The sequence below is a fragment of the Microcaecilia unicolor genome, chromosome 13, assembly GCF_901765095.1.
Source record: "Microcaecilia unicolor chromosome 13, aMicUni1.1, whole genome shotgun sequence".
Classification (NCBI taxonomy): Eukaryota; Metazoa; Chordata; class Amphibia; order Gymnophiona; family Siphonopidae; genus Microcaecilia; species Microcaecilia unicolor.
The window spans coordinates 65,298,585-65,326,123 of NC_044043.1; the positions used below are offsets into that span (position 1 = coordinate 65,298,585).

A 27,539-nucleotide genomic window follows, 5' to 3' on the forward strand; every position below is an offset into this window, starting at 1 on the left:
CAGAACTGGGAGATGAGCAACCGACTCGTAGGACAAGGAAGAGAGAAAATCCCACCACTACAGGCATGTACAGCAACAACAGTGTGTCCCCCAACACGCCGACACCCCTCCCTCCCAACCTCAGAAGTAGGGCCCCCCTGTAGCAGAACCTTGAAACACCTCAGCCGCCCAATCTACTCAGAACAAACTGACTTGTCACAAGCCAGGCCAATAGTCTTAATCGCCTCATCCCCCAAACCCACAGCACCCTTACTTGTCGCTGCACCAGTGCAGTAGGAATGTGTGCCAAACTCCCTAGATGAAGCCCCGACTGCCTCCAGTGCCTTGCGCAACACAGCTGCAAACTGGTACCTCATAAAAGCCCAACCATCCACATGCACCAAACAGACCCCCACCCCCCCCCAGGGGGCCTAAGCTCCAAATAACGAGCAGACAATGCAGGGCAGGAGGGGACACCCTGGATCCTCTTCAACATCTCCATTTGGCCGTTACCCATTTGATTGGTTTTGGAATGCACAACCAAAACCTTCAGAGTTTCCCTGATCAAGGACACATGCTCCCATTGCAGCCCTTCAATGCCATCAGACTCTATGGACTGAGGCACTAACTTGAAGCCCTGAAAAAAAACAAAGAAAATGAACCCTGGAAAAGAGAGCTCTCGCAGTCCAAGAACATAATCTCAGGCAACTTGCGCAGGAGAGCAAGCAACAACTCGTGGGTAATAGGGAATCCCGAACTGATGGCTGCACCCTCACCCACCAGACAAACATTTGCTTTACAAAGAAACCTGCTGCCGGATTCCCCCAACCCCTCACCTTACAGAAGAATGAGAAACCTACACCTGTTTGTACACTGCTCCTTTGCTCCTATGGTGCACTGTGCAACATAGCCAGGAAGACATCCACAACTCACCTTCCGGACCAACCCTCCTCACTCCAAAAGGCCACTATCTTAGTTCATAGCGGGCGCCACAGAATTCTTCAACAGGGCTCCAACCCCATCTGACCAAGGTCCCAAAGGTGATCCGGCATCCATACACCCTTCACTTTGGCATGCAGTGTCAATGTCCGAAATCTGTCCAACTGAAAATGAGACAATGCATCAGCTATAGCATTATCTACCAGAGAATTGACTGTTAAGCAATGAGCAGATTGTCGATTCACCACCTCGACAACCTCTATTGTCACACCAAAAAAAAACCCAAATCTCCTATTCCTAAGCTTGTGCAGCCATATCTCGCACACCACCACAAATGGGAAGAGCTTGAGATATGTGATATTCCGATGCCATGCACCAAGCTCCCTGGCAGTACTCCCCAAATCCATAACCCTCCGCCACGTCAGAATAAAGCTCCAAGTCAACATTGGACACTCCTCATTCTGAATTGCCAGCACACCACTAAAGTGTCACAAGAAACACAGCCGTATCCACAAGTCCTTCTTTATGCTGGCTGACAACCGCACAAAATGGTGTGGCTTCTGTACCTCTTCGTGGTCACAGCTAAACACCTGGAGAAATCCCTCCCTTCTGCAAATGAAGTTGAGACCACCCAACAAAGACTGAACCTGTCTCAATGTGGGCTTCCTACTGGCAGTAAGCCAGGCTATCAAGTCATCTGGATGATGCACTTTCTCCTCAGGCAGTCTAACAACCATCTGTACCTTGTCTATTTTGATCCTGAGGAAAGCGAGAACCGAGGTCGAGCCTTCTGTCATATCTGCGACAAGTGAGATTCCAAATGATCCCGCAACCTCCTTGAAGGCACAGTCACCCTGATCTGCTGGACCAACAAACAAAACGTTGTCCAGGTAGTGCGCTGTCCCGTCAAGAGCCGCCCTCTGAACTGTGACCCAATGCACAAAAGAACCGAAAAGCTCAAAGTATGCACAAGAAACAGCACATCCCATCGGCAGACACTTCTCGAAATAGTACATCCCCTCAACTGTGAAGCTTAGCAGAGGGAAAGAATGGGTAGCAACTGAAAGGCCAAATCCATATCCACCTTCACCAAGAGGGCACCACGACCACACCCCCTCACTAAACACAAAGTCTCATCAAATGAACATATACTATACACTATACAATTCAAATGAATCCCATCATTCATAGATGACCCAGGTGGCTAAGAAAGATTATGAATCAAACAGTTGGGTCTTTCTTAGAAATAACAACCAGTGGCGAAAACTGCATCACCAGAAAAGGCTGTTCCCTAAAAGGATCCCCAATTCTGCCCAACTCTATTTCCTCCTGCACATGCCCCGCAGACAAATAGAGGACCTTTCATTGCGAACTACTCTATTAGCTCCCCATGGAAAGGCACCCGAAAACCCACTTTAAAGCCGGAATCTGATCTCAGTGTCTCCTCCCTATCCCCGTATAACCCCAACCAGAGTCTCATCTCGTTGACCCGCACTGGAGTGGGAGCTCTGCTGTAAACCCCATTACTTAGCAGCCAGAGGTTGATCTCCAGGGGCTTTCTTGGTGCACTTTGAGAAGGAGTGGCCTTGTCCACACTGGGAAAAGACATGTTTGAACTTAGTCTGCGAAGGGGCAGACCGATTTGTTGAATTTCCAGCAACAGTCTGGCACGTCCTGTCCCGCTGCCCCCTCCCTCCCACCCCTTGTCCCCCAGCACAATAGGGCCATACATTCCCGGGAACCCCAATCGCCTGTTTGGAAGTACCCGCAACGCTACTGCCACCCAGCCTGGGCAACATATGGGTGTGCCAAAGGTTAATATCTTGGGTTCCCCAGCCCTTGTGGAGGTTTTCCTTCATCTTATCCCTGAATACTTCCATCATAAGTTAAGCCAGGCCTAACCACTAAAGTGCTGATAGGCGTCTAAAATGGAGTCACCACAAGCCAGCAGTAGCCCATATTGCGCCGGATCGAAACGCCCCCATACTGTTCCAAAACGGAAGAAAGCTCTCACCCAACATTGCATGACACCTTCCGAGCCTTATCCGCAGCCTCCTTCTTCTTACCCTTCCCTTTTACCTTTCTCTTACCCTACCCTCCATAAGTCTAAAGATGTCAATACAAGTCCTCTTTCTAATTTATTTTCTCAAGTTGCGAGGGACCTGCTCCCACAACTCAGCGCAACCAGAGCGGGCAACCCTCGGTTTTTAACCTTTCTGCCCACAGCCCCCTTTGTATTGTCAGTGGAAACAGTAATAACACTGGGAGACTAAAAAGAGGAAGTGGAAGTCATGGAAGAAGAAGAGCTGCTCCAGTGACCTCATCCTCCTCTCCCCCCTCCCCCCCAATCATGCTTAGCAGAACTGGCCTTTTACCAGCACCCGACGATCCAGCATATGCCTCTGCTGCTCTAGACATGGTTGTAGAGCCCCCTTTTGCTGTTTCATGGTGTCCGCCCTGATGCTGAAGCCTCCGCTGGGTCACCACCACTTCAACAGATAGCATCCGCTGGCTCTCACTCACATCTGCAGCACAAGGATCCTCAGCAGGGACCACTTCCTGAGATACCTGCACCTGCAGAGAAAAAGAAGCACCGGCAGCAATCCGTTCACCCATTAGCACCCCTTCCCCACCATCCAGGCCATGGCCTCTAGCACACCCACACCCCTCTAAGCCACCCCCTAGACCACCATGCCCCACTGGACCATGAAGCCCTCTACCCCAGAGCAAACCAAATCCCCAGTCCATGGGTGCATCCGCAAGGCCAACCGTTGGAGGCCCAAAAGCATGTGGGACCCAAGGGGCCTGCCATCTAGCTGGAACAGGAGGAGTTGGATAACCCAGAGGGCCCATAAGGCAACTACGGCATTCAATAAGCTGGCGGCCGTGCCCAAGCTCCCAGCCCACCCGGTCTCATCTCCCCTGCCACAACCAAAGGCAACTCCCGCTCTAGAACATTGGAGGTCCTGGTGTGCCCAGCTCTCCACTGCCTACCTGAGTGTAGCGGCTCCATCACATGCTGTCTGCCTTGACTTCCTGATCAAGGGGGAGGGTTCCCAGAGACACTGCTGTCACCACCGCCTTCCCCATACACAGGACCACCCGTCACTGACTGCTCCCCTGACATTCCCAAGCCAGAAGGCCTCTCAACCTGTACTCCGCCCCGATCCCCACCAACCCCCATTAAGTACACTACCTTTTCTTCCTCTCCTCCCCCCCCCCCCCCCCCCCAAGCCAGGACGCTCTTTTTTTTTTTTTTTCTTCCCTCCAGCCCACACCTGAAACTGCCATTTCAATTGCCAATGCCGACAGAGTGTCAGCCTTAAATTTGCGTGCGAGCAACACCGAGGAGCCTACCAGACGAGAAGTCCCTGCACTCACCTGGGCAGGACTGACATCATCAAAGGAGTCCCCGACGCATGACAGCTCCTCCACCGCGTCATCGCAAGCCCCTTCATCGCCGGCACAGGGAAAAGTGAAGCTCAAAAGCCGCATCCGAGGAACAGGAAAAGCCCTATTTCCTGGAGGCATTCCAAATACTTTTGACCCACCCACCCCGGAGCAACAAAACCTGCTCCACCAATACTAACTACCCACAGTCTGGTTTAGCTTTAAAATATCCTATAGCCAGCTGAACTCTCGACCTCTCCATGAACCTGAACCTCTTTCTGCCCGCCTTCCTAGCCCCTCACCGGAAAGAACAGTCCCCATCTGTCAGTTATGGCTTTCCCTCGAGATAGGCTCTTGAGCTTAGTAGTTATGGCCATTCTGAACAAAGCAGTAAGCAGGTTAGAGGAATAGCCTAGTGGTCAAGGGACAAGGGTTCAAATCCCATTTTAACTCTAATTTATTTTTTCCTGTGGCTCCCTCCAGGAACAGAGAATTACTTATACTGTAGCTAAAGATATAAAACACCTGCAAGCCTAAAGGTTATTGACGTGGAGGTATCATATTTACAAAAACAAAAGATAGGTGTGTAGCAATATAAAAAGTAGAATCAAAAATGAAAGTCTTCCAATTAAACATATGGATCTAGGCCAAAATTTGAAAAAAAAATGTTCAAAAGAATCAGTTCTAGTAATTGTTTCGCCTAACACTGCATAATATAATCCATAACTATCTGTAACAAATTGTATTTCCAACATTCAACTCATATTGTAAGCCACACTGAACCTGCAAAAAGGTGGGAAAATGTGGGATACAAATGCAATAAATAAATAAATAAACATGGAGGATCCCAAACTACCTACCTTGACTCAGCAGAAAATCGGTCTATTTGACACTAATGGTGATGGAATGAGTAAAAGGGCAATTCTGTAACTGAGCTCCCAATGTTGGGCCCCAAGTGTGGTTCTGTGTTGTAGAACAGTGGCACTTCTGTGTGTCACACACATAGGTATCATAATTGTTTAGCCTGTATTGTTCTTTGTAGGTTCCCCTCCATAGACCTGTTTCTAAGAGCTAATTACTGGCTGATAGAGATGCCCTAATTAACTTTCTAGTCTAATTGGTTCAAGGGCCTATAAATCAGAGATCAGGCCAGGAGTTAATGAGAGAGACTTAGGGCGCCTTTTACAAAGCAGTGGTAAAGCCCAGCGCGGGCTTACCACTCCCTAAAAGGGAAGTACCGCCGGGCTACCACAGCAGCCCGGTGGTCATTCCCACCCCCAGTGTATGTCGTATTCGGCGCTACAAGAATATTTTTGTAGCACTAGTGTGTAACCTGGCGGTAACCGGGCAGTGCCGCAGCACTGCCCGGTTACCGCCGGATTCGAACAGGAGCCCTTACCGCCACCTCAATGGGTGATGGTAAGTGCGCTCTCCTGAAATGGCCGCATGGCAAGTGCTTCACGCCACATGGCCATGTCCTGAAAAAAAGAAACACCTGCCTTTTACCCGCTGCAATAAAAGGGGGCCTCGGTGCACACCAAAAACACAGCATAGGCCCCCTTTTTCTGCTTTCTAAATGGGGCCCTTAAACTTTAAACTGAGGTTTCCTGTGACTATCAGCTCTGCTCTACACTGATACTATAGTAAACTCTAGAATATCCCTTACCTGCTAGCCGGTGGAACTGTAATAAAGACTTTAAATAGTAACAAAAAGCTCTGATGATCTGTAAAATATTTTTGAACAACTGGTTTACTTGACATTTTAGATGGTATGATTGCTTGGTGACTGTTCTTTACTATTAATTATGGTATTCTTTTCCTGCTTTTATGTTATTTGTAAATCACGCTGATTTTATATTAGAAGGGTGGTATATCATATCTTTTAAGTTCTGAAACTGCCTTTGCTAAATAAGCAACTTAAAAATACTGAGATTACGTATTTAACTGTAAGTCTACCTTTTTCCCCAGGTTTAAAAGCAATTTCCCAGCAAATAACTTACCAGTGAAGTTCTGTCCTGCTCTGCAATTCCTTTCACAGAATCTCTTCCCTATAGTGCTGCTGAAAGGTCATGAATAGGGCGCTTACCTATATTTGGAGAGCTGCTTTTGATTATCGAGCCCAATTAGATCAAGGAGTCTTTTTCATAAAAGTTATCACAGAATCTGTTTACTTTAGTTGTGGAGTAGGGGGCAGGGCCTGGAGCAACTCAAGTCAAGTAGGCCTTTGCACCCTCTCCCCCCTGATATTGAAAAGTGAGGTTTACCCCCCCCCCCCCCTTGGAAATTGAAGACTAGGGCGGGCATTGTACCTTCCAGTGCAGCACAGATGTCTCCACACACAGGCCACTATGTAACTATTAATTTATTTTACGACCACCTAAACTTCCGGAAAAAAAACTAAAAACTAACCTGTTTAAAAAGGCATTTCCTACCAACCCAGCATAAATGCCAGATCTCTGCAACACAACAAAACTAAAGTACGTAATGGACGTAACACAACTCTTCCTTTGTACGATTCCCTAATGTGGCTGTGCCACACGAACTTTATCTTACCATAACATCACTTTGTATTTGTTTACACCAGAGTCGGCAAACGCTTCTCCGGTACTATGTAAGCCACATTGAGCCTACAAATAGGTGGGAAAATGTGGGATACAAATGTAGCAAACAAATAAATAAATTATTTATAAAACTTCTACCGTGCTCACATCAAAAACATACATAATAATAAAACACATGCATTACATAAATCTGTATAAACCATAAACAAAACAGTTAATAGCTGCTAATCCGTAACTGGATCATATAGAGAAAGCCTGAACAAAGAAATGAGTTTTTAGGAACTTCTTAAATTGTCCCACATTCACACAGAGCCAAAGAGTGCCCAACTGGTGGTCCCAAGGTGTGGGAAGTGATACTTGATATTGGGGCAGGGCTATCAGAGAAGCATAGCAGGCCCTTTCCCCCCTCCCCAAAGTCTTCAAGTGACCTATCCCTAAGTACACTGCTGCCCAGGGTGGTGGTGGGAATGGACTTAAACCAACTTAAAACAATGACAGTGTTTTTAGGGGGGGCACTTACTGTACAATTTTTCCCTTTCTCCCTCCTCCCCTCATCTCTTCCACCCTCTATTCCTTCTGCCTGTCTTTCTTTCTCAGTGTTTCACCTCCATCCCTAGTAACGGAAGTAGCTGGTAGCATTTTAGGATCCTTCTAGCCTACTTGTGTGGCTTTCTTTTCAGATTTTTCCTGCTTTTTCGATCGAGCAGGTTAAGTTTCACATCGATGCCTTAGAAAGGCTGGAGAATATGAGCCTGATCCTGAAATTCAGGGATTCATTTACAGCCCAAAGAGCAGAGGAGAGACAGACTAGCATAGTAGCATTAATAACAGAAATCCAAGAGCTGCAGAAGAGTTTTGGATTAATTACTGGTGTAAGGGCTCTAGGGTTACAGCTGAGGAGGGGGAGGGATGGGGACTCCTGGAAGTGTTCAGTGAGCAGAATGTAAAGGTTGAAGAGAAAAGCAACAGAAGACTTTTGCATATCTGAGGCAAGAGGCTGAATTAAAGCTTTATTTTCAGTCTCGGGAACCTGATGAGATGAGTTATAGTAAATGAAGGGAATGTTCAGGCCCAACAGGTGTGCTGTTGGGCCGCCTTGTACATGTGGAAAGCCTAAACGTTCTGGTTTTTTTTTTTTTTTTTTAAGTGCATGAGAAAGATATTAGCTAAATAAACGTACTGGCTGCTTCCACTGAAGTGTCATGCTACGTTTGTGGTATGGCTCAACGGGATTATGCAACACTTGAAGGCTAAGCAGGCCTGGTGGATTGAAGGTCTTTGGAGATCCTACAAGGTCTGAATCTGCTGTGATGACGTGGATAAGAATGGGGCAGTGCTCTCATTTCACGCTGTCACTTGCAGTACTATGTATGGCACATAAGGGATCTCATCTGCTGCAGGTTCCAGTTTAAAGGTTCATTTTACAAGCCAAATTAAATTATGACCCCCCCCCCCTCCAAAAAAAATGCAATTTAACTTGTAATAATAACCTTATAAGGGGCAGGGCAGTTATTGGTGATAAATTCACCATTGGGTTTTGCCAAATTTTATCGCATTCTGATGGGGTATTGACTGCCAGTAAATGCTCTTCAGTGAAAATGATTACTTGGCTCAGCTCATCCATTTATCTGTGTTAAGAGAGAGAGAAAGGTTTCCAGTTTAGGCTGGACAGAAGTGGTGTGAGCAGGCTATGTGATGCTGCTTTCTTGACACTTCAAATCTCTTATTTGTGAGGGTACACAGCAGGAGCAGACTAAAGCTCCGCTCACTCCTACACTGAAAAATCAGATGTGCCTGCTCTGTTTGGCTTCTGGATGTAAACCTGCCCTTGTGAGTGTCTCTCTTTATCCTTGCTTTGAAAGCTGAAGCATAGGTTTAACTAGGCAGGTAAGGGAAATTTTCAGCTAAGCCCATTTACAGTACTTGAGTTAGTGCCTTTGAAGATTGTCCTCCCCAGATACATGCAACTATTATATCTGGCGTGCAGACAGAGGCCGTGGGCTATAGGTTCCAGTGGAGGGCAAGAGAATAGCGCCACCAAACGCAACATCCCAGATAACAGAGTTCAATTCCCACTTCAGGCACAGGCAGCTCCTTGTGACTCTGGGCAAGTCACTTAACCCTCCATTGCCCCAGGTACAAATAAGTACCTGTATATACAATGTAAACCCCACAGAAAGGCAGTATATCAAGTTCCCTTTCCCTATTTCAGATTCTACATGGAATGTTGCTACTATTGGAGATTCTACATGGAATGTTAATGTTGCTATTCCACTAGCAACATTCCATGTAGAAGCCTGCCCTTGCAGCCGCGCAGGCTTCTGTTTCTGTGAGTCTGAAGTCCTGCACTTACGTGCAGGACGTCAGACTCACAGAAACAGAAGCCTGCGCGGCTGCAAGCTTCTACATGGAATGTTGCTAGTGGAGGAGTGGCCTAGTGGTTAGAGTGGTGGACTTTGGTCCTGGGGAACTGGGTTCAATTCCCACTGCAGGCACAGGCAGCTCCTTGTGACTCTGGGCAAGTCACTTAACCCTCCATTGCCCCAGGTACAAATAAGTACCTAAGCCGCATTGAGCCTGCCATGAGTGGGAAAGCGCGGGGTACAAATGTAACAAAAAAAAAACAAATAGGTTTTACACAAAATACCCGACATGACCATGAGTCACCTCAACAGGCTGCATCAGTAGGTCAAGAGAAGCTACAAAGTACATTGTAACATAGTAGATGACAGAAGATAAAAACTTTTATACGGTCCATCCAATCTGCCCAACAAGATAAAACTCGTAGCATAAAGGTTTGATGTGATACTATGTACGTATACTTGATCGATCTTGATTTGTCCTTGTCATTTTCAGGGCACAGTCTGCCCAGCACTGTCCTGAAGTTGTCATCAAAGCCCAGTTCCAGCCTATTCCAAGTCTGTCCAGCCACAATCGGGACTAGACTGTAGAAGTAGCATTTGCAATCTAACAAGAATCTTCAAACATAAATTGGCGAAATGTGACCGCAGCAGGTGTTTTGTGTTGAATAACACCGTTAATCTTGGGCGTTGTTTGGCGCTATTCTCTTGCCTTCCACCTGTATCCGGTATACTCCAAACTTTTCTTTTTCTTTAAATGTATTGGTGATAATACAATACGGGACATTCGATTCAGCAGTGAGTGATGTGATGTGACGGTCTGTGACCAGGAGCACTGCATTAGAAAAAAAAGTGATATGTGACGTGTAATTCTATAACTGAGTGACTGCAGTTCTACGCACCTTGCATGGGTAGCGTGAAACTGCAAGGGTGCGTACATGCAGGAGTGGCACGGGTGTGTCTCCAACTAATGCACATAACTTAGAATCCGATAAGTTACACATGTTGCATGGCGCACTTAGGCACATCCATGTATGCCTGCCATCGACCTGGTGTAAGTGTTAGCGGGAAAAACACAAAAGGAGGAGAAAGTCCAGAACCTCACGGGACGTATAGAGAACAGCAAAGAAGTGAGGCAAAAAAAAAAAACAGCGAGGACTTCCAGAATTTTAAAGTTTCTAGGACCTTTATTGCAGGGGCGTAGCCAGCCTTCCGTGGGAGAGGGGTCCAGAGCCCGGGGGGAGGGGGCACATTTTAGCCCTCCCCCCAGCGCCGCCCCCCCACCGCCGACATTGCCGCCCCCCCCCCTCCCGCCGCGAACCCGCCCCCGCCTACCTTTACTTTTGCTGGCGGGGGATCCCACTCCCCGCCAGCCGACGTCTTCTCAGTCCTTCCTGCTCTTCAATTTGTTTGCTGACGTCCTGCACGTTGTACGTGCCAGACTCAGAGAACAGAACTGTTCTCTGAGTCTGACGTCCTGCACGTACAATTACGTGCAGGACGACAGCAAACAAATTGAAGAACAGGAAGCGACTAAGAAGAAAACGGCTGGCGGAGAGTGGGATCCCCCGCCAGCAAAAGTAAAGGTAGGCGGCGGGGGCGGGTTCGCCGGGAGGGGGGTCCTGGGGTGAATCTGCGGGGGCCCCGGCCCCCTCAGGCCCCACGTAGCTACGCCACAGATTCAACCTATCTAGGACCCAACAGGAAGGTGAAACACATCTGAAAACAAACTGTTGGGGCAGTAAAACCAGGGGCGTAGCTATGTGGGGCCACGGGGGCATGGGCCCCCGTAGATTTGGCCCTGCTCCCCCCCCCTCCCCCGCCGCAAACCCTCTCCTGCCACCGTCGGGTACCTTTGCTGGCGGGGGTCCTCAACCCCCACCAGCCGAAGTCCTCTTCTCCGGCGCGGCCGCATTGCTGATCTGCAAGGGCAGGCTTCTGTTTCTGTGAGTCGCGGACGTCAGACTCACAGAAATAGAAGCCTGCCCTTGCAGATCAGCAACATGGCTACACCGGAGAAGAGGACTTCGGCTGGCGGGGGTTGGGGACCCCCGCCAGCAAAGGTACCCAACGGCGGCAGGGGGAAGAGGGGTCGAAAGGGTTGGCGCCGGGGGTGGGGGGTCAAAGGTGATGGGGGGGCTAAAATGTGCCCCCTCACCTCGGGCTCTGGACCTCCGTCCCACCGAAATCTGGCTACGCCCCTGAGTAAAACAGTTACTGGAACCTCTGCCTCTACCTTCCGAGGGGGTGGCTGTTTGGGAATGTGAAAGGGGTTCAACACTGAAAAGTGGAGCTGTCTGTTGTGCTGAAAACAGTCGCCCAGTGCTAGGTCGGCCTTCCCTTCATGGAACATCTTCTCTTCCACAGTCGTTGATTGATTTCTCACTCTCTTTACACCAGTCGCTGAGCCTGGTCTCCCCCAGCATCAACTTGTGCGGGGCAGGGCCGCCGAGAGACTGGGCCTGGGGCAAGGCCGCCCCTGGGGCCCCGCTGCTGCCCCCACGAGGTCGTTGTCATCACCCCCCTCCGTCCACCACCGGGCCCCCCTGAATTCAAATCATAGCGCCTCACCTCGACCTCGCTCCGTGAGAAAGAAGCGCGGCAAGTCTGCAGATCACCTCCCTTTGGGCCTTCCTTCCCTGTGTCCCGCCCTCACGCATGTTACATCAGACGAGGGTGGGACACAGGAAGGGAAAGCCCGAAGGGAGGCGATCTGCAGACTGCTGCTGCTGCGCTTCTTTCACATGGAGCGAGGTCGAGGTGAGGCGCTATGATTTGAATTCAGGGGGGCCCAGCCCGGTGGTGGACAGAGGGGGGCGGATGGAGAGGGACTGCGGCACTGGGCCCCCCTTGGTGGCCTGGGGAATTTTGTCTCCCCTGCCCCCCCCCCCCTCGACAGCCCTGGTGCAGGGCTGGCCTAACCAGTAGGCAAGACTACTCGTGTGAGCCTGCCTCAGTGGTCAGCAAACCTGTAAACATATGTCTGTAGGATTACTAATCGCAAATGTTGATAGACTGCGGTTCTGTGTTAAATTTATCGTAGTGCCCATATTAGAACAAGGCACTAGTGCTCTGCTAAGCAAAAAAAACGGCTCCAGAAAAACATTTGCAATCAGTATTCCTGTTGACAAATGTTTACAGGTTTGCTACACATAAATCTAAAATGCAGTATAATGGTAAAGGAATTTTGCCATTTGTTTCTACTGATGTTTTTAATTTTTTCAGCAAAAGGCTGCTTACAGCAAATTAATTAAAAGTAGTTTTTTTTAACACATGTCAATTGATATTTTTTTAATATTAAAAAAACACCGTTTCTCAGGAATCTTGAAGTACTCAGAAATAATAATAATAATTAAAAAAAAAAAAAAGAATGAAAACAAAACCACAGCTAGAAACCGACTGTAAAAACACCATTTGATGGCAGAAAGCATGGCTGCTGGGTTTAAGCTCGATATTCTGAGGATCTCAAAAGAGTTGCAAAAAAAAAAAAAAAGATGCCACTATAAGAAACCAAAAAACCCCAAACTAAAAGCAATGTCCAGATGCAGATGGCAAAGATTATAAGTCAATCCGTGCACTGGCTGCATTTGGTGCATATTTTGGTCTGAGTTTATTGATTTTGCGGATATAGTCAGATTTTTTCAACACAGCTTTTGCACGACTCACCCCACTTATCGAGAATCTTCTTTAGGTCTTTCACACGCAGCTTTTTGAGGTCCACAGTGCTCAGATCTATCTGCTTATCATACTTGAGCTTACAGATCTGACTATCCTTCTTCAGTTTCTCACAGATCTTTTCCACAAGGATGTGGTGACTCAGTGAGTTTGACACCTTATTGGAGATTTCGGTGACTGCATCACTGGTGGTACCTATGTAATCGCACTGTTCAAGCCCGAAACTGGGAAGAGAGCCTTTGGACTACAGAATGAGCCTGGGAAAGGGGACCCACAGTAACCGTGGGGATGGGGTGGGGACAGGGACAGAGCCCATGAGGACGGGGGCAAACTTTGTCTCTGTGTCACTTTCTACTTTGAAGCCTCTTAATGAACTGGACTGTTGTTTGTTTGTTTGATGCAAACAACAATATTTTTATCTTTTGGAAAAAACAATCAAACATGAAGGCCACAGCTAGCAAAATTTGCATGGGGGATCCTGTACATCCTGCTACCAGCACATCTTCTAAGAAGACAACTTCTATTGCAGGAGGGACTGTGGAAGACAGGAGAGCTAGACTGAATCCTGAAATTGTTGATGACTTCTTATTCATCCACAGATTAAAAAATCATAACAGTGTTTCATAGGGTATATTTCTCCCCTCTAGGGCATACCGAATGGGTTGTATTTTGTACCCCTGCACATTTTAATAGGGTGGATTAGGATTCCTTGGTGTAGTAGAAATCAGCTATTGTTGGGGTTGGAAGGGTAGAGGGTGGTGGTGGGAGGGTTTATTATAGTTTCTCATTGTTATTATTGTTTTCTATTTGTAATTTATATACAACAATTGCACAGCATAATGTTCCTTTTTATACTTTAATAAAATGATTTAAATATAAAATCATTAAGTGTTCAAGGGTTCTGCAGATTATAACAGAGCCCACCAGGGTGGGAATGGGGACAGAACCTGCGGGGACGGGGTAGGAATGGATGCGTGGCCTGCGGGAACGGGACGGGGAAGGAGACAGGGCCTGTGGAGACGAGGTGGGGACGGAGACAGAACCCATGGGATGGGGACAAATTTTATCCCCGTGTTGTTCTAGACCTTGGACCATCAAGGGGCATCTGACCCAGAGATCAGAGTTCCCAAATGATGGCAGATGAGTTGAGCTGACAGAACAGAGCAGACAGCAGTGCAGGAAGAAAAGGCAGGAACTTCAGGAACGACTGAGGACTGGAGTGCAGCAGCGGTTGAAGATTTGTTCTCGAGAGCAACAGAGGACTGGAACTCGGAAGCAACTGAAGACTAGACCTTTGGAGTGGTGAAGGCTGAACCTTTGGAACGGCGGACTCAGGAACAAAGAAGGCTGAAACAGTGAAGGCTGGAACTCGAGAACAGAGAAGGCTGGAATGCCGAAGACTGGAACTCGGAAACAAGAAGGCTGGAACGGTGAAGGCTGGACCTCGGGAACGGCAAAGGCTGAACCTCGGGAATGGCAAAGGCTGAACCTTTGGAGCAGCAAAGACTGGACCTCAGGAACAAAGAAGGCTGGAACAGCGAAAACCAGAACTCGGAAACAAAGAAGGCTGGAACGGTGAAAGCTGGAACTTGGGAACAAAGAAGGCTGGAACTCTGGAACAAAGAAGGCTGGAACGGTGAAGGCTGGAACTCGAGAACAATGAAGGCTAGAACTTAGGAACAGCGCTGAGAAACAGAGCGACCTAAAGCCTTCTTCCCTCAGGGCACGGCCACTGTTGGGTACAAGTACCAGGACCACAGCCATCACCAGGCCACCCGTTCCCCACGTTATATGCACACAGAATGCCGGTTCTACCTAACTTGAGAATCTGACTCCACTCTAAAAGTACTTTTAAGTACAGGAGGGATGACTGAATAGTGGGAAAGAATTTTAGCACTTTAGAGAAATGTTTTAGGTCTCCAGTATCCATTTGCACACCCTCACTCACTCTACTGTACTGTGTGTGTGTGTGCGTGTGTGGCAGTGTATGGGAAAGTGCCTCATGCTTCTGCAGAGATTGATGGCCTCTGCTGTATTTCATCTTTAAACTTTTTAAAGACAGCACTAATTATCTCAGATTCTGAAAGCTATTAGAAGCTCATGTGACAGCACAGGCTTTTGCAGCCCGTACCTGCTCTTCTTTTCCTGTGACGGATGATTACCGCCAGGGAGAGTGATTTGAACAGATGAGGGGGGAGGTTGGAGGGACTGGAGCCAGCAGTGCATTAAAAGTGGCAGGGGGACAGTAGAGTTCAACTGTGTTAAAGAGACGAGTAGGGGAGCATGAGGGAGGGGCAGGTATTTTGCACATCTTCTGTCTTCCCTTTTTTGTAACAATATAGGACGACCTCTGACCCAGACACCTTCCAGGTCTCATTGAAAAACTCTGCTTCACATTTTTGTAACCTGCGGGTTCATTGCCAGAGACCCCAGACACCAAGAAATTCCTGCATTTTTACTGCATCCAGGGGACCCCAGTATTAGGGAACAGAGTGGGAGGAAAAAGGGATACTCAAGACAATCCTGATATTGAGAGGTTTTCTGATAAGGGACACGGGGTGGGAGGGAAACTTTGGGGTGGAGAGCTGAGTGAGCTTTTATATGAACAAGAGGATCATGGTATGGGAGGAAGGCTCCCTGACCACATGCAGAAGGTGTTTGTCCAGTTAAAATGGTCTGACAATTTTCTACTTCTAAAGTGATGTGTGACTTTTGTAATGCGTATGTTTTAGCCTCATTGTAAGGAAAGCTGTGGAGTCAGTACTTCAAACCTTTGACTCTGACTTCACTATTTTTCTACTGTCCAGCTGCGGCTCCTACTGATATTAGGCTTTAAATTTTTTGTTCTGGATGTAAAGTACTGGTAAATATATTTAGCAATACTTTAGATCTAGGGAAAAATATATATATGATAGATGTACTATATATTGTAACTAGCCGTTAAGCCCGTAACAACGGGCTAGTTTTTTGTTTTCCTATGGCTTCCCCCCCCTCCCCGTCCACCAACCCTGCTCTCTCCACTGCCCTCTCCCCAGCGTCTGTTTCCCTCAGTTCCGCCCCCTCCTTCCCTCCCTGCTCCCTCCTCGTCCTCCGATTTCCACGCCCATGTCCAAGCCTTCCTCCCTATTGAGCTGTACTGCTGGTGGAGGCAGGGCTTGGACTTCTGCACTCTCAGCGTTCCGACTCTACTGCGCATTTGCAGGTGAGTCGGTCACTTGCTGTTTATATGTTTGATGTTGTACGTTTTTATTTTGAAGCTGGAGTCTGAGTTGGTACATTTTTACCAACTCCAACTCCACCCAAAATTGCTTCTGACTCTGACTTGTAAGGAGGTTTACGGGTGCTGTTTTTCTGTATATGTATGATGTTACACCTGCTCTATTTCCAAACAGAACCAATGTGCTTAAAATTGATAACGTGCATTAATAGCAGCTGTGCAGGCTATTTTGAAAAGGTCACGCGCACAGTTCTGCATCTTTCTCTGTATCTGTGGATAGGCCCACATGATGCTCTGTTCCCCAGAGTGGCTGAGAGAGCGAGCACGCTGCCAGGTCTAACTTGGCCTCACTTCCAGTAAAATGACTTTTTCCTTCGTATTAAGCTGCAGTGAGTGCAGAGACATTTATGAAAACTTTGTTTAATGTACTGAAAAGCCATCGGCAAGAACATTTAGGAAATTGATTTTCCTGACATTGATGAACTCCTTTTATTTTACCCCAGTATTAATTACTTTTTTTTAAACAAATTAATTTAAGAGTCATAAAACCTAACAAGTGAGCTAGACGGGCATAGATCATGTTTGAGCCGTCTCTGAGCAGTGTGTCCCTGTGTTCTCTCTACAGGGGAAGCCTCGTCTCTGCGAGATTATGCCGCCACCACTATGAATGAGTTCCTGGGAATGTTTGGCTACGACGACCAGAATGTACGAGATGAGCTCACCAGGAAGATCAGTTTTGGGAAGCTAAACACTGCTACCTCACAGTCTACCTGTGCCTCTGTCCCTGCAGAAGACACGGGTAGCAAGCGGGCCCGCTTCTCCAAGTATGAAGAATACATCCGGAAGCTGAAAGCTGGGGAGCAGCTGTCTTTGACCTCCCAGAGCACCAAATGCGAGGAGCCAAGCTCAAAGTTGGTTATGGCCAGGGACAGTGGTGGGCAGCAACAAGGTAACAGGATGGCTGGGCAGGAAGCACCAATTGTACAAGAACCGAAAACTTCTGTCCTACCCTTGCCTTCTGCCAGCAACTCCCAGATGCAGGGCTTAATGTCTCGAACCTCCAAATATGACTTTTTCATTCAAAAACTGAAGACAGGAGAGACACTGAAGCCTCAGAATGGAAACACCTATAAAAAGCCCTCAAAGTATGACCTAGAGAATGTCAAATACCTTCACCTCTTCAAGCCAGGTGAAGGCAGTCAGGACATGGGTGGTGCCATTGCTTTCAAGACTGGCAAAGTGGGGCGGCCGTCCAAATACGATGTCCGCAATGTCCAGAAACTCACCCCAATAAAAGCAGCCGCAGTGGTACCGAGCCTGGCCCCTGCACCTCTTACAAGCACTCCCAACATTCCTGTCCCCTCTGCTGAGCACTCTGTCTCACTGCCTTTCAACACTCCCGAATACTTGAAGTCCACCTTCTCTAAGACGGACTCCATCACAACTGGAACAGTCTCAACAGTCAAGTAAGGCTTCTGGTTAACTTTTGCGCTTCTAGGCCAAAGGAAGGGAGAACGCAAAGACAGCTTGTGCTCTTGTTTTCTGCCTCATTTATGTGGTTGCAGTGGAGGATCCTAGGAGATGTGAAGGGGCATTTTCAATATGACGTCTAAGTCCAACTTTGGATGTTTTGCAAAAAATGTCCAAAATCTGAATAGCAAAGAAGGTCATTTTCAAAAAAGAAAAACGTCTATCTTTTGTTTTCAAAAATAGGTTTTGTGATTTGGACGTTTTATTTTTTGGTCCATTTTCAAAAAAAAAAAAAAAAACGTCCAAGTGCAAAACGCACAAAATCAAGCCATTGGGCTGTAGAAGGAGCCAGCATTTTTAGTACACTGGTCCTCCTGCCATCCCAGGAAAGCAATAGGGCACCCTAGGGGGCACTGCAGTAGACGTCATAAAATGCTTCCAGGTACATATCTAACCATTGCTCCCTTACCTTGTCTGCTGAGCCCCCCCAAAACCCACTACCCCCAACTGTACACCACTACCATAGCCCTTATGGGTGAAGGGGGCACATATATGTGGGTACAATGGGTTTCTGGTGAGTTTTGGAGGGCTCACAGTTTCCTCCACAAGTGTAACAAGTAGGGGGAGGTATGGGCCTGGGTCCACCTGTCTACAGTGCACTACACCACTACTAGACTACTCCAGAGACCTGCATGCTGCTGTAATGGACCTGAGTATAACATCTGAGCCTGAAAAGTAATGTTTTTCATCACATTTTTTGGGGGGTAGGAGGAGGTTAGTGACCACTGGGGGAATAAGAGGAGGTCATCTAGTCATTTAGGGCACCTTTTTGTGCCTTATTTGTTATAAAAACAGGTCTAGCTCAAAACATCTTAGTTTCAGTCCTGGACATTTTTGTTTTCTTCCGTTATGGCTGAAAAACGTCTTAAGTCTCAGGAATGCCCAAGTCCCACCCTGAACAGGCCCCGATACGCCTCCTTGAGATTTGGACGCACTTTTGACAGACTTCAAAGAAAAACGTCTAAAAATTGGTCTCAAAAATACTGATTTGGACGTTTGTAAGAAACATGTCCAAATGCTGCTTTATGCCACTTTTTAGATGTTTTTCTGTTTTGAAAATGAGCCCAATAGGCATGTGTAAATAAGATACTGAGAAGTTTTATTCTGTATCTCCTGCAAGCGAAGGACAGTTTTTAAAACCGTTTGCACTAGTAAATACCAAATTACTCAGGAAACTTGAATCTATCTAAGGATTGCCTTCCTTAGAATGGCAAAAATGCACATGCAGGATTCAAAACATGTAGGCGTTTAGCCGTATTAAAAAGGGAGTATTTCAAGGGAGTAAAGAATGCATACAGAATGGAAATTTAAATGTGTTCGTGGACCTCCCCTCTTTGCCTGCAGACACAGTGTCCATACAAAGGAAAGGCTATGCATATCATTTTCTGTCCAATTCTCATGCTAGGTCCGGTCACAGAGCTCCCCAAAGTCTTTGTACCTAGGCGGCCACTAAAGGTTGCCTTTAGTGTACATAGCACTGTACAAGTCAACACATATGATCAAGAGGTTCCTGTCCTAAGAACATAGAGTCTGGAATGTAATGAGGTCATATTCAGTGGTTTGGCTGCCATATGGCTTTAAATGTATAATAGAAAACATTTAAAGTTATTCGTTTTAGCCTGGTGAAAATTCTGTCATTTTAAACAGATGGTCCTATCCATTTAAAGTTTTACCGCTATATATGTCAGCTCTTATATGTTTAACAGCTCAATTTTTGGTTTTCACCTGGCCTTGCTCTGCCCCCAAAACACACCCTTTCCCCAAAGATATGACTTTGCCCATTCCATGTGGGAAAATGACCAGAGCTATATAGTGACCCTGATTTAAAAAAAAAAAAAAAGGCACTTAATGCTGTCTGCAGTGGTACTGGTCACAGAGAAAGAAAGAACAACAATCTTCCAAAGATGCAAGCACAAACCAAAAAAAGGATAGAAGTCACCAATCCACAAGTCCAAAGACAAGTAGTTCTGGGGACATTCAGTTTCAATGTTTTCAAACAGTTGGTATGGTATACTACCCGCGAGGTGACTGCTGCGTTTGGAGCATCTCAAGATATTGTATTTCAGCAGCTGCTTTCTTATATGAGTTATAGCTTCAATGATTCCATGCAGGACCCCTGATGAAGGCTATTGAGCTGAAACACGGCCCATGTTGGGTTATTCCTGTATGTACTACTGATGAATACATAGTTTGCAACACTGAAATTGAATATCCACAGAACTTGTTGGTTTTGGACTTGTGGATTGGCGACTTCCATCCTTTTTTTTTTTTTGGTTTGTGCAGTCGTACTGACCACATAAGGGCTTTTGAATATCAGCCTGCAGTGAACCTGAGCACAGGTGGGGCATTTCTACAGTTAGGTGCCTCAGTACCATGCAGTGAGATGGGCGCCTGGATTCCGTTCTAGAATAGTCTCATAAGCCAGCAACGGCATGCCTGAGATTTAGGTACTGAAGTTACACCAGCCATAGATGTGGCATAACTGCAGGGTACCTAAATGGGGCAACAGCGCACACAGCTTCCAGTATTCTGTAAGTGGCAGCACCGCCCATGCCCCTCCCATGCTCCGCCACTGCGGAAGTCTACACTTACCTACAAAAGTGTAATCAATGGATGCAACTGTTATGTAAATTGTAAACACTTCCCATGCCGCTTGGCTGTGCTTCGACTCCCCAGACCTGGGCCCAACTCCACACCAGGGTTACTAGGTAGCTCTGGATACTTGGCAGTTCAAACAATATCAAACCAGCCAGAAATTCCCTGTATTTAGTTAGGAATAGTCTCCTCCCTGGGGCTATATGCCTCCCCGGGCATAGTACATAGCTCCAGCACTCCTATAGCTTCAACTCAGCAACAAAAAGGAAAACCAAAAACAAGCTCTTTTCCAACAGGTATTAACCCAGCCCTGAGTCCCACAGTCCAGATCCTTCCCTCCCCGAGTTCATCCAGTCCACTAATCCTTGGGCAAAAGTTCCAGCACTTTCCCCAGCAAAAAGGTTCCCCCAAAGTCCATTCAGCAAGAAGCCCCAAAGGTCTTTCATCCAAAAGTTCCCCAAAGTTCATTCAGCTTAAAGGTTCTGCTGCACTCTTCACGCTCAGCCTAGCGAGCCCTCACCTCAGAGCAACCTGAGGAAAGGGGACCCCCTCCCATTCATACCAGCCACTAACTCCTGGTATTCTCCCCATGGGTCATGCTTGAGCCCAGGGCCAGGAGGAAGCTACTTCCCCAGGGAACCCACTCAGATACTTCTCTGGGCTTTTCTCTCAATGAATTGAATTAACCGGTTCATCAAGGTTGCTAACAGGCCCTGAGATTGCCCCTTTTCCACCTGGGCTAAGGCAGAAATATCCATGGGCTCTACCTGCATTCCTTCACCAACCTCTTTGGCCTCGGTAATCACCTCCTCAAGCATCCATTCCATGGGCTCTATCTGTCTCTCCCCTCTCCCCAGCTGCTCCCAATTTTTATCATGAGCCTGCTCAAAAGCCTCCTCCTCCTCCCCCCTGGGAACCTGGGAGTCGTAGTCTGGTTCACATTCTATAAGGGAGTCTATTGTCCTCCTCTGGGAGTCAGGGGCATTGCAGCGCTGATTAGCTTTCCTAGATGATTCAAGTGATCCTTCCCGAGGATGCTGGGATTGGTAGTCCCTCCACTGTTCCCACCCATGCCTGCCTCTCTGGCGCCCCGGTACGGAGTTCGGGCTCCTAGATCTGCCTAACCCCCTCACAAGTGTCACAAAATGAAGGTGCCCAATTATAGTATTGCCCTTATGCCCCCTCATTCTGTAATCTCGCACGCTCAATTTTTCCACTTAGTGCGCAAAATTACACTTTCAGGTTATATAATACCTACAGTTATGCGCATAATTTAATTGACAAATTAGCTGCTGACTGCCACACAGCCAGTCATTGGTGGTGATTGGTGTTAATTGGCCCTAATTTGAATTATGCGCATAACTACACGTAGACCGTGTTCTCTAACCTCAGTACGTGAAATCTATGGTGTGTAATGCAAGGAGAGTGGGGGCATAGGCGAGTCTGGGTTGTGCCCAGAACTTACATGCTGAGGCCATATAGTACCGACAGTTACGCGCATTACTATGACATTGAATCACGGACATTTACACCAGCCATTGACATGGTGTAAGAGGCCCTGCCAAAATATTAGCGTGTAAATGCTGACTTATGCTAGTATTCTTTAATAGCAATTATTCAATTGCCAAAATAGGATTCATGCTTCCCCTCTTAATTCTATAGAAGTCACTAAAAATGACACACGCCCAATAAAGAGCTAATTAGCACCAATAATTGGCCAGTTAACCAATTATTGGCGCTAATTAGTTTTAATTGACATTTACGTGTGTAAATTTAGTAATGAGTTGAAAAAGGGGGTGCGGAAATGGGAGGGTTATGGGTGGAACAGGGGTGTTCCTAATATTTACATTTGTTGTTATAGAATGAGGGGGGATACGCGCCTCATTTAGACGCATATATTTGCACCACGTTTCGGTTGGTGCAAATGGCCGCACCTAAAGTTAAGAACGATTTCTGGGCATAAGTACTATTCTATAAACCCCACCTAACCTTAAGCACAACTCATAGAATAGCGTTTGGGGTTTTTTTTCAGTGCCATATATAGAATTCACCCCTTAGTGCGCAGTGTCCCAGCTCCTAACTTTGGGCAATCTGTAGAGAATTACCCCCATGGTGGGTTCAGGTCTCATAAGATGAACTCTGGTTTTGTGAGGTTCGGAGTTTGTTTTGTTTCATTTCTTACACTGAGGGAGAGTTTGTCATGAGTTTGGGAGAGGCTGTTTTGTTTAAATTTGCATTTCTCTTAGCTTAACAATACAACGTCCTGTCCCCATACTGGGCCTGCCCAGTCAGACTTTTCCATTGCTTCCCTTGTAACCTTTCCAACAGGCCTCTTTCCCCGTTGCTCCTAGTGGAAGCTGAGAACTTGAGCAGCCACTTTGGAAGCCGAGCCTGTCGGGATACCACCTCTCAGCAGTGGGGGCTGTGCCCAGTCACAGACCTATTGAATACATACCAGGGGCGTAGCTAGGTGGGGCCACGGGGGCATGGACCCCCACAGATTTAACCCTGGCCCCCCTGCTGTCACCCCCCCCCTGCCGCTGACCCTCCCCCGCCCCATTCGACTCCCCCCCCTTCCGCCACCATCAGGTACCTTTGCTGGCAGGGGACTCACAGAAGCAGAATCCAGATCAGCGAACGCGCCGGACTTGGAGACTGGTGCTGAAGGGGACTTCAGCTGGCAGGGGTTGGGGACCCCCGCCAGCAAAGGTACCTGGCGGTGGTGGGGGAGGGTTGGCGGTGGCGGCGGGAGGGGGCTCGAAAGGGGCAGGGGAGGGGTGCCGGGGGGGGTCAAAAGTGGCAGGGGTTGGCGGCTCTGGGGGGGGGGCTAAAATGTTCCCCCTCACCTTGGGCTCTGGACCACTCTCCCGCCGAAGCCTGGCTACGCCCCTGATACATACTAACGTTGTAGCTGGCCTCAGCCTTGCGATTTCTAAGACCCTTGTGGCAATCTCTGAGCAGCTCACAGCACAGTGGCTGTGTTCATGTCTGATTTTGCCCAGACTTGCAAATGGCCAGTGCCTCAGCTTTTGGATAGCAGAACTGTTATTGCCAACCAGTGTGTGTGTGTATTTTTTTTTTTTAAAGCTGTCCTGCTTTGATCTGGAATCACCAGGAGACATTGTGGGGAGAGGGGTTGTATGATCTGACTTACTTGTGCAGATCAGAAAACAAAAAACAAGAGGGATTCCCTACGGAGTTACTCAAAACAAAAGAAAAAATAGGGGAGGACCAGTCAAATTCCAACTCAAAGGTAAAATATATATATAAGTATATTTATTGGTCAGACTCGAGGCAGATCTGCATTTTGGCGCATAGGCGCCGCCTACCTCAGGAGTCAACAAATCCGGAGGAATGTGAATGTCAAGCGTACACAATGTGCAAAATGCATGCAAAATGGAGCTCTTGATAATGCAAATGCCAGTGAGATGAATGTTGTTACATTTGTAACCCGTGCTTTCCCACTCATGGCAGGCTCAATGTGGCTTACATGGGGCAATGGAGGGTTAAGTGACTTGCCCAGAGTCACAAGGAGCTGCCTGTGCCTGAAGTGGGAATCGAAGTCAGTTCCTCAGGACCAAAGTCCACCACCCTAACCACTAGGCCACTCCTCCACTCCGTGAATGTTATATACAGCAACTAAACTTAGTGGTTTTTGAAACTTTGCTGCATTTAAAACTGCGGTTTAGTTGCAGTATATAACATTCATCTCGCTGGCATGTGTGTTATCGAGAGCTCCGTTTTGCATGCATTTTGCACATTGTGTACGCTTGACATTTACATTCCTCCGGATAGGTTTGTTGACTCCTGAGATCTGCCTCAAGTCTGACCAATAATATCAATAGCTATATAGATATAGATATATATTTTACCCTTAAGTTGGAATTTGATTGTTCTCCCCTGTTTTTTCTTTTGTTTTGCCCATGCAGATCTCCAGGTAGCCATGGATCATATTGATCGTGCCTGTTAGACTTAGCTTTAGGGGAGCAGGGGGAAGAGTTTTGCACAAGGATAAAAGCAGGTAAGAAATGAGGTCCCATGCAGTGTGATCTAGTAACCTATCCTTGTGCTGCAGCGGAGGTGTTGACCTTGCTTTCACCCCCTCTGCCCTGTGTTTCTCTTTAGGAATGGACTGACCACAGAGAAACCAGCTGTCACTGAAGATGTAAATATTTACCAGAAATACATTGCCAGGTAGACCAGTTCATCTCTTTTTTTTTAAATTTATTTATTTTGGGTGAGGAATAAGACTGCATGTCTTGATAAAAGCATAGAGTTAGCAGGGTCATTGCATCTTCCATATCAGTCTCGGAGGTATCACCTCTGGTGGGTGTGGGTATGCCCTCCCTCCTCAGACAAACAGGTTCACCCCTTGTTTAGAGGTGCTGTAAGTGAGATTGAGATGTTCTTTCTTTCCTTCCCAGAAAGACTGAGTATACCCCTTGTTGGGAAGAGGTAAAAAGGCCAGGAACCTATGTACTCTTCTTATCCAGATAGACAGGTCAGGACTTCCCAAATGGGATGCAAAACCCACATTTTGGGTCACGACCTGTGTGGGCTGTTTTTAGAAATGTTATCAGCTCCTGCCTCCAAGGATCATGTGCTTTCTGTGGGTGGGTGTGATAATGGGGTCACAGCCCCAGAAAGATAAGCACTGAACTAGGTTAACTCCTTATTTGCTGATAGGGGAGAATGGGGGGTAAGTTGAGATTGGGATCCTTTGTTCTCCTTAGAGAGAGGGATCATAGATTTAGTGTACCACCTTTCTGTGGTACAAGCAAAGTGGCTTACATTTTATTATGTACAAGTACTTTTTTCTGTCCCTAGTGAGCTCATAATCTAAGTTTTATACCTGGTGCAATGGAGGGTTAAGTGACTTGCTTAGGGGCTGCAGCAGGAATCAAACCCAGATCCCTAGGTTCTCAGGACACTGCACTAACCATTAGGCTAGTCCTGCACTCTGGGTTCATCTTCTATGGAATGAGGATGAGAAGGGGAGAGGAGGTTTGAGCAAGGCCAAGATCCCTGTCTCTCTGGGAATGGAAATCAGCCTTCTTAAGGGAGGGTGTGGCAAATTCCCAGCTCAAATATTATCTCCTCACCAGCAGCAGGAGCCTTGCAGTGTGCTGTATGTGTGTGCATACATGTGTCTATCTACTTTCAAATGTTGTGCTCATTTGCATGCTTTTAATTATATACATGTTTCTCTTCTGCATAGATGCTTTCATGTATTCTGTGTGCATGCATTTTGTTTTTGTATGTTCCATGTGGGCGCATGTAAATACACAAAAACAATGGTTTTAAAAACCATCTGCAACAATTCCAGTGAGCATGGGCTGTAAAAATACAGAGCCGGTGGGGATCCCAGCAATCATGTTAATGGATCTTATGCTTTGTTGGGGGGGTGGGAGGGTCTCTCTCTCTCTTATAGCCCCCTTTCCTTTGTGTCTTTCACTCTGTCTGCTTGCTGAGGTACTTCCTACAGGATTAGGGGGTCAATGTTCTGGTGCTGGATGGGTCTCGTCGGAAACCTAAATGTGTGAGAGTTGAGCCCGAAGAGACTTAACTGCAACTGCTTCGGATGCAGACATGAACATTTCCTGTAGCAGTGACTGAAATGTACAGTATATATGTGTTAAAAGAAAGGAGTAACTTTAATACTGCCTGCATAGCTGCAAAGTCCACAAGTAATTTATACCCGTGGACTTTCAACCAGTTATCAGCATAAATGTTGATGACTGCCTTAAGGTAAAAAAAAAAAACATCCCAAAGAAAATAGACTCCCAATGTAGTAGAACACAGAAGAAACAGAAATACATTTCCTCCATTACTGTGCAAAATACAAGGGGGTCTTTTACTAAGCTGCGGTAAAAATAGGCCTTATCACGCCCTTCCGCAGATCTGTCCTGCACACTAAGCCATGGAAAACGCTGCCCTTAACATGCTGCCATTTTTTAAAATTATGGCAGGAGCACTTACCACACCCTATTTTATAGCCGTCAAGGGCTCCTACGTTATTTTATTTACTTACTTATTTATTTATTGCATTTGTATCCCACATTTTCCCACCTCTTTGCAGGCTCAATGTGGCTTACAGAGTTTTGTTATGACATTGTCATTCCAGAATATCAGATACAATTAGTAATCAACAGAGTTTAAGTATGTGAGGAAAAAAGGACAGTGTTATGCGGGTAAGTATAGAAGGTGGACTTTCATAACTGTGTAGGTTGGCGAGGTAATTTAGTAAGGCTATGGGTTACCATATGGCTCCAGAAAAAGGAGGACGGATTGAGCCAGCCGGGTTTTACTTCCATTGCTATCCATTGAAAACAATGGAAGTAAAACCCGGCTGGCTCAATCCGTCCTCCTTTTTCTGGAGCCATATGGTAAGCAATGGAAGTAAAACCCGGCTGGCTCAATCCGTCCTCCTTTTTCTGGAGCCATATGGTAAGCAATGGAAGTAAAACCCGGCTGGCTCAATTACTTCCATTGAAAGCAATGGAAGTAAAACCCGGCTGGCTCAATCCGTCCTCCTTCTTCTGGAGCCATATGGTAACCCTACATGGGTTCTCTTTGTAGGCCTTGTTGAAGAGATATGTCTTCAGAGATTTGTGAAAGTTGTTTCGTCTATTGTTTTCAGGTCTGTAGGTAGTGCACAGTAATGTAGATAGTTCAGACAAGCCCACTCTCCACCCCGACACACCTCCAAAAAATACAAGAAATTATTTAGCATGCAGTCGACATGTGCATATTAAAAAACTACCCCGTGACGGATCAAGAAAGGGATCTGGGTGTCGTCGTCGATGATACGCTGAAACCTTCTGCTCAGTGTGCTGCTGCGGCTAGGAAAGCGAATAGAATGTTGGGTGTTATTAGGAAGGGTATGGAGTCCAGGTGTGCGGATGTTATAATGCCGTTGTATCGCTCCATGGTGCGACCGCACCTGGAGTATTGTGTTCAGTACTGGTCTCCGTATCTCAAAAAAGATATAGTAGAATTGGAAAAGGTACAGCGAAGGGCGACGAAAATGATAGTGGGGATGGGACGACTTTCCTATGAAGAGAGGCTGAGAAGGCTAGGGCTTTTCAGCTTGGAGAAGAGACGGCTGAGGGGAGATATGATAGAAGTGTATAAAATAATGAGTGGAATGGATCGGGTGGATGTGAAGCGACTGTTCACGCTATCCGAAAATACTAGGACTAGAGGGCATGAGTTGAAGCTACAGTGTGGTAAATTTAAAACGAATCGGAGAAAATTTTTCTTCACCCAACGTGTAATTAGACTCTGGAATTC

The 27,539-nt window shown here is 46.9% G+C and overlaps 1 protein-coding gene across 3 annotated transcripts in view; it reads left to right on the top strand.

Moving 5' to 3' along the window:
* The window catches only part of CASZ1 (castor zinc finger 1), a 177,061-nt gene that overhangs the window by 92,595 nt on the left and 56,927 nt on the right, over positions 1-27,539 (top strand). For all 3 annotated transcript variants that reach the window (XM_030186248.1, XM_030186250.1, XM_030186249.1), the window contains exons 3-4: positions 16,747-17,587; positions 24,372-24,440. In XM_030186248.1, coding sequence (XP_030042108.1) covers positions 16,747-17,587; positions 24,372-24,440 — 910 coding nt within the window. The remainder of the gene's footprint in view (positions 1-16,746; positions 17,588-24,371; positions 24,441-27,539) is intronic.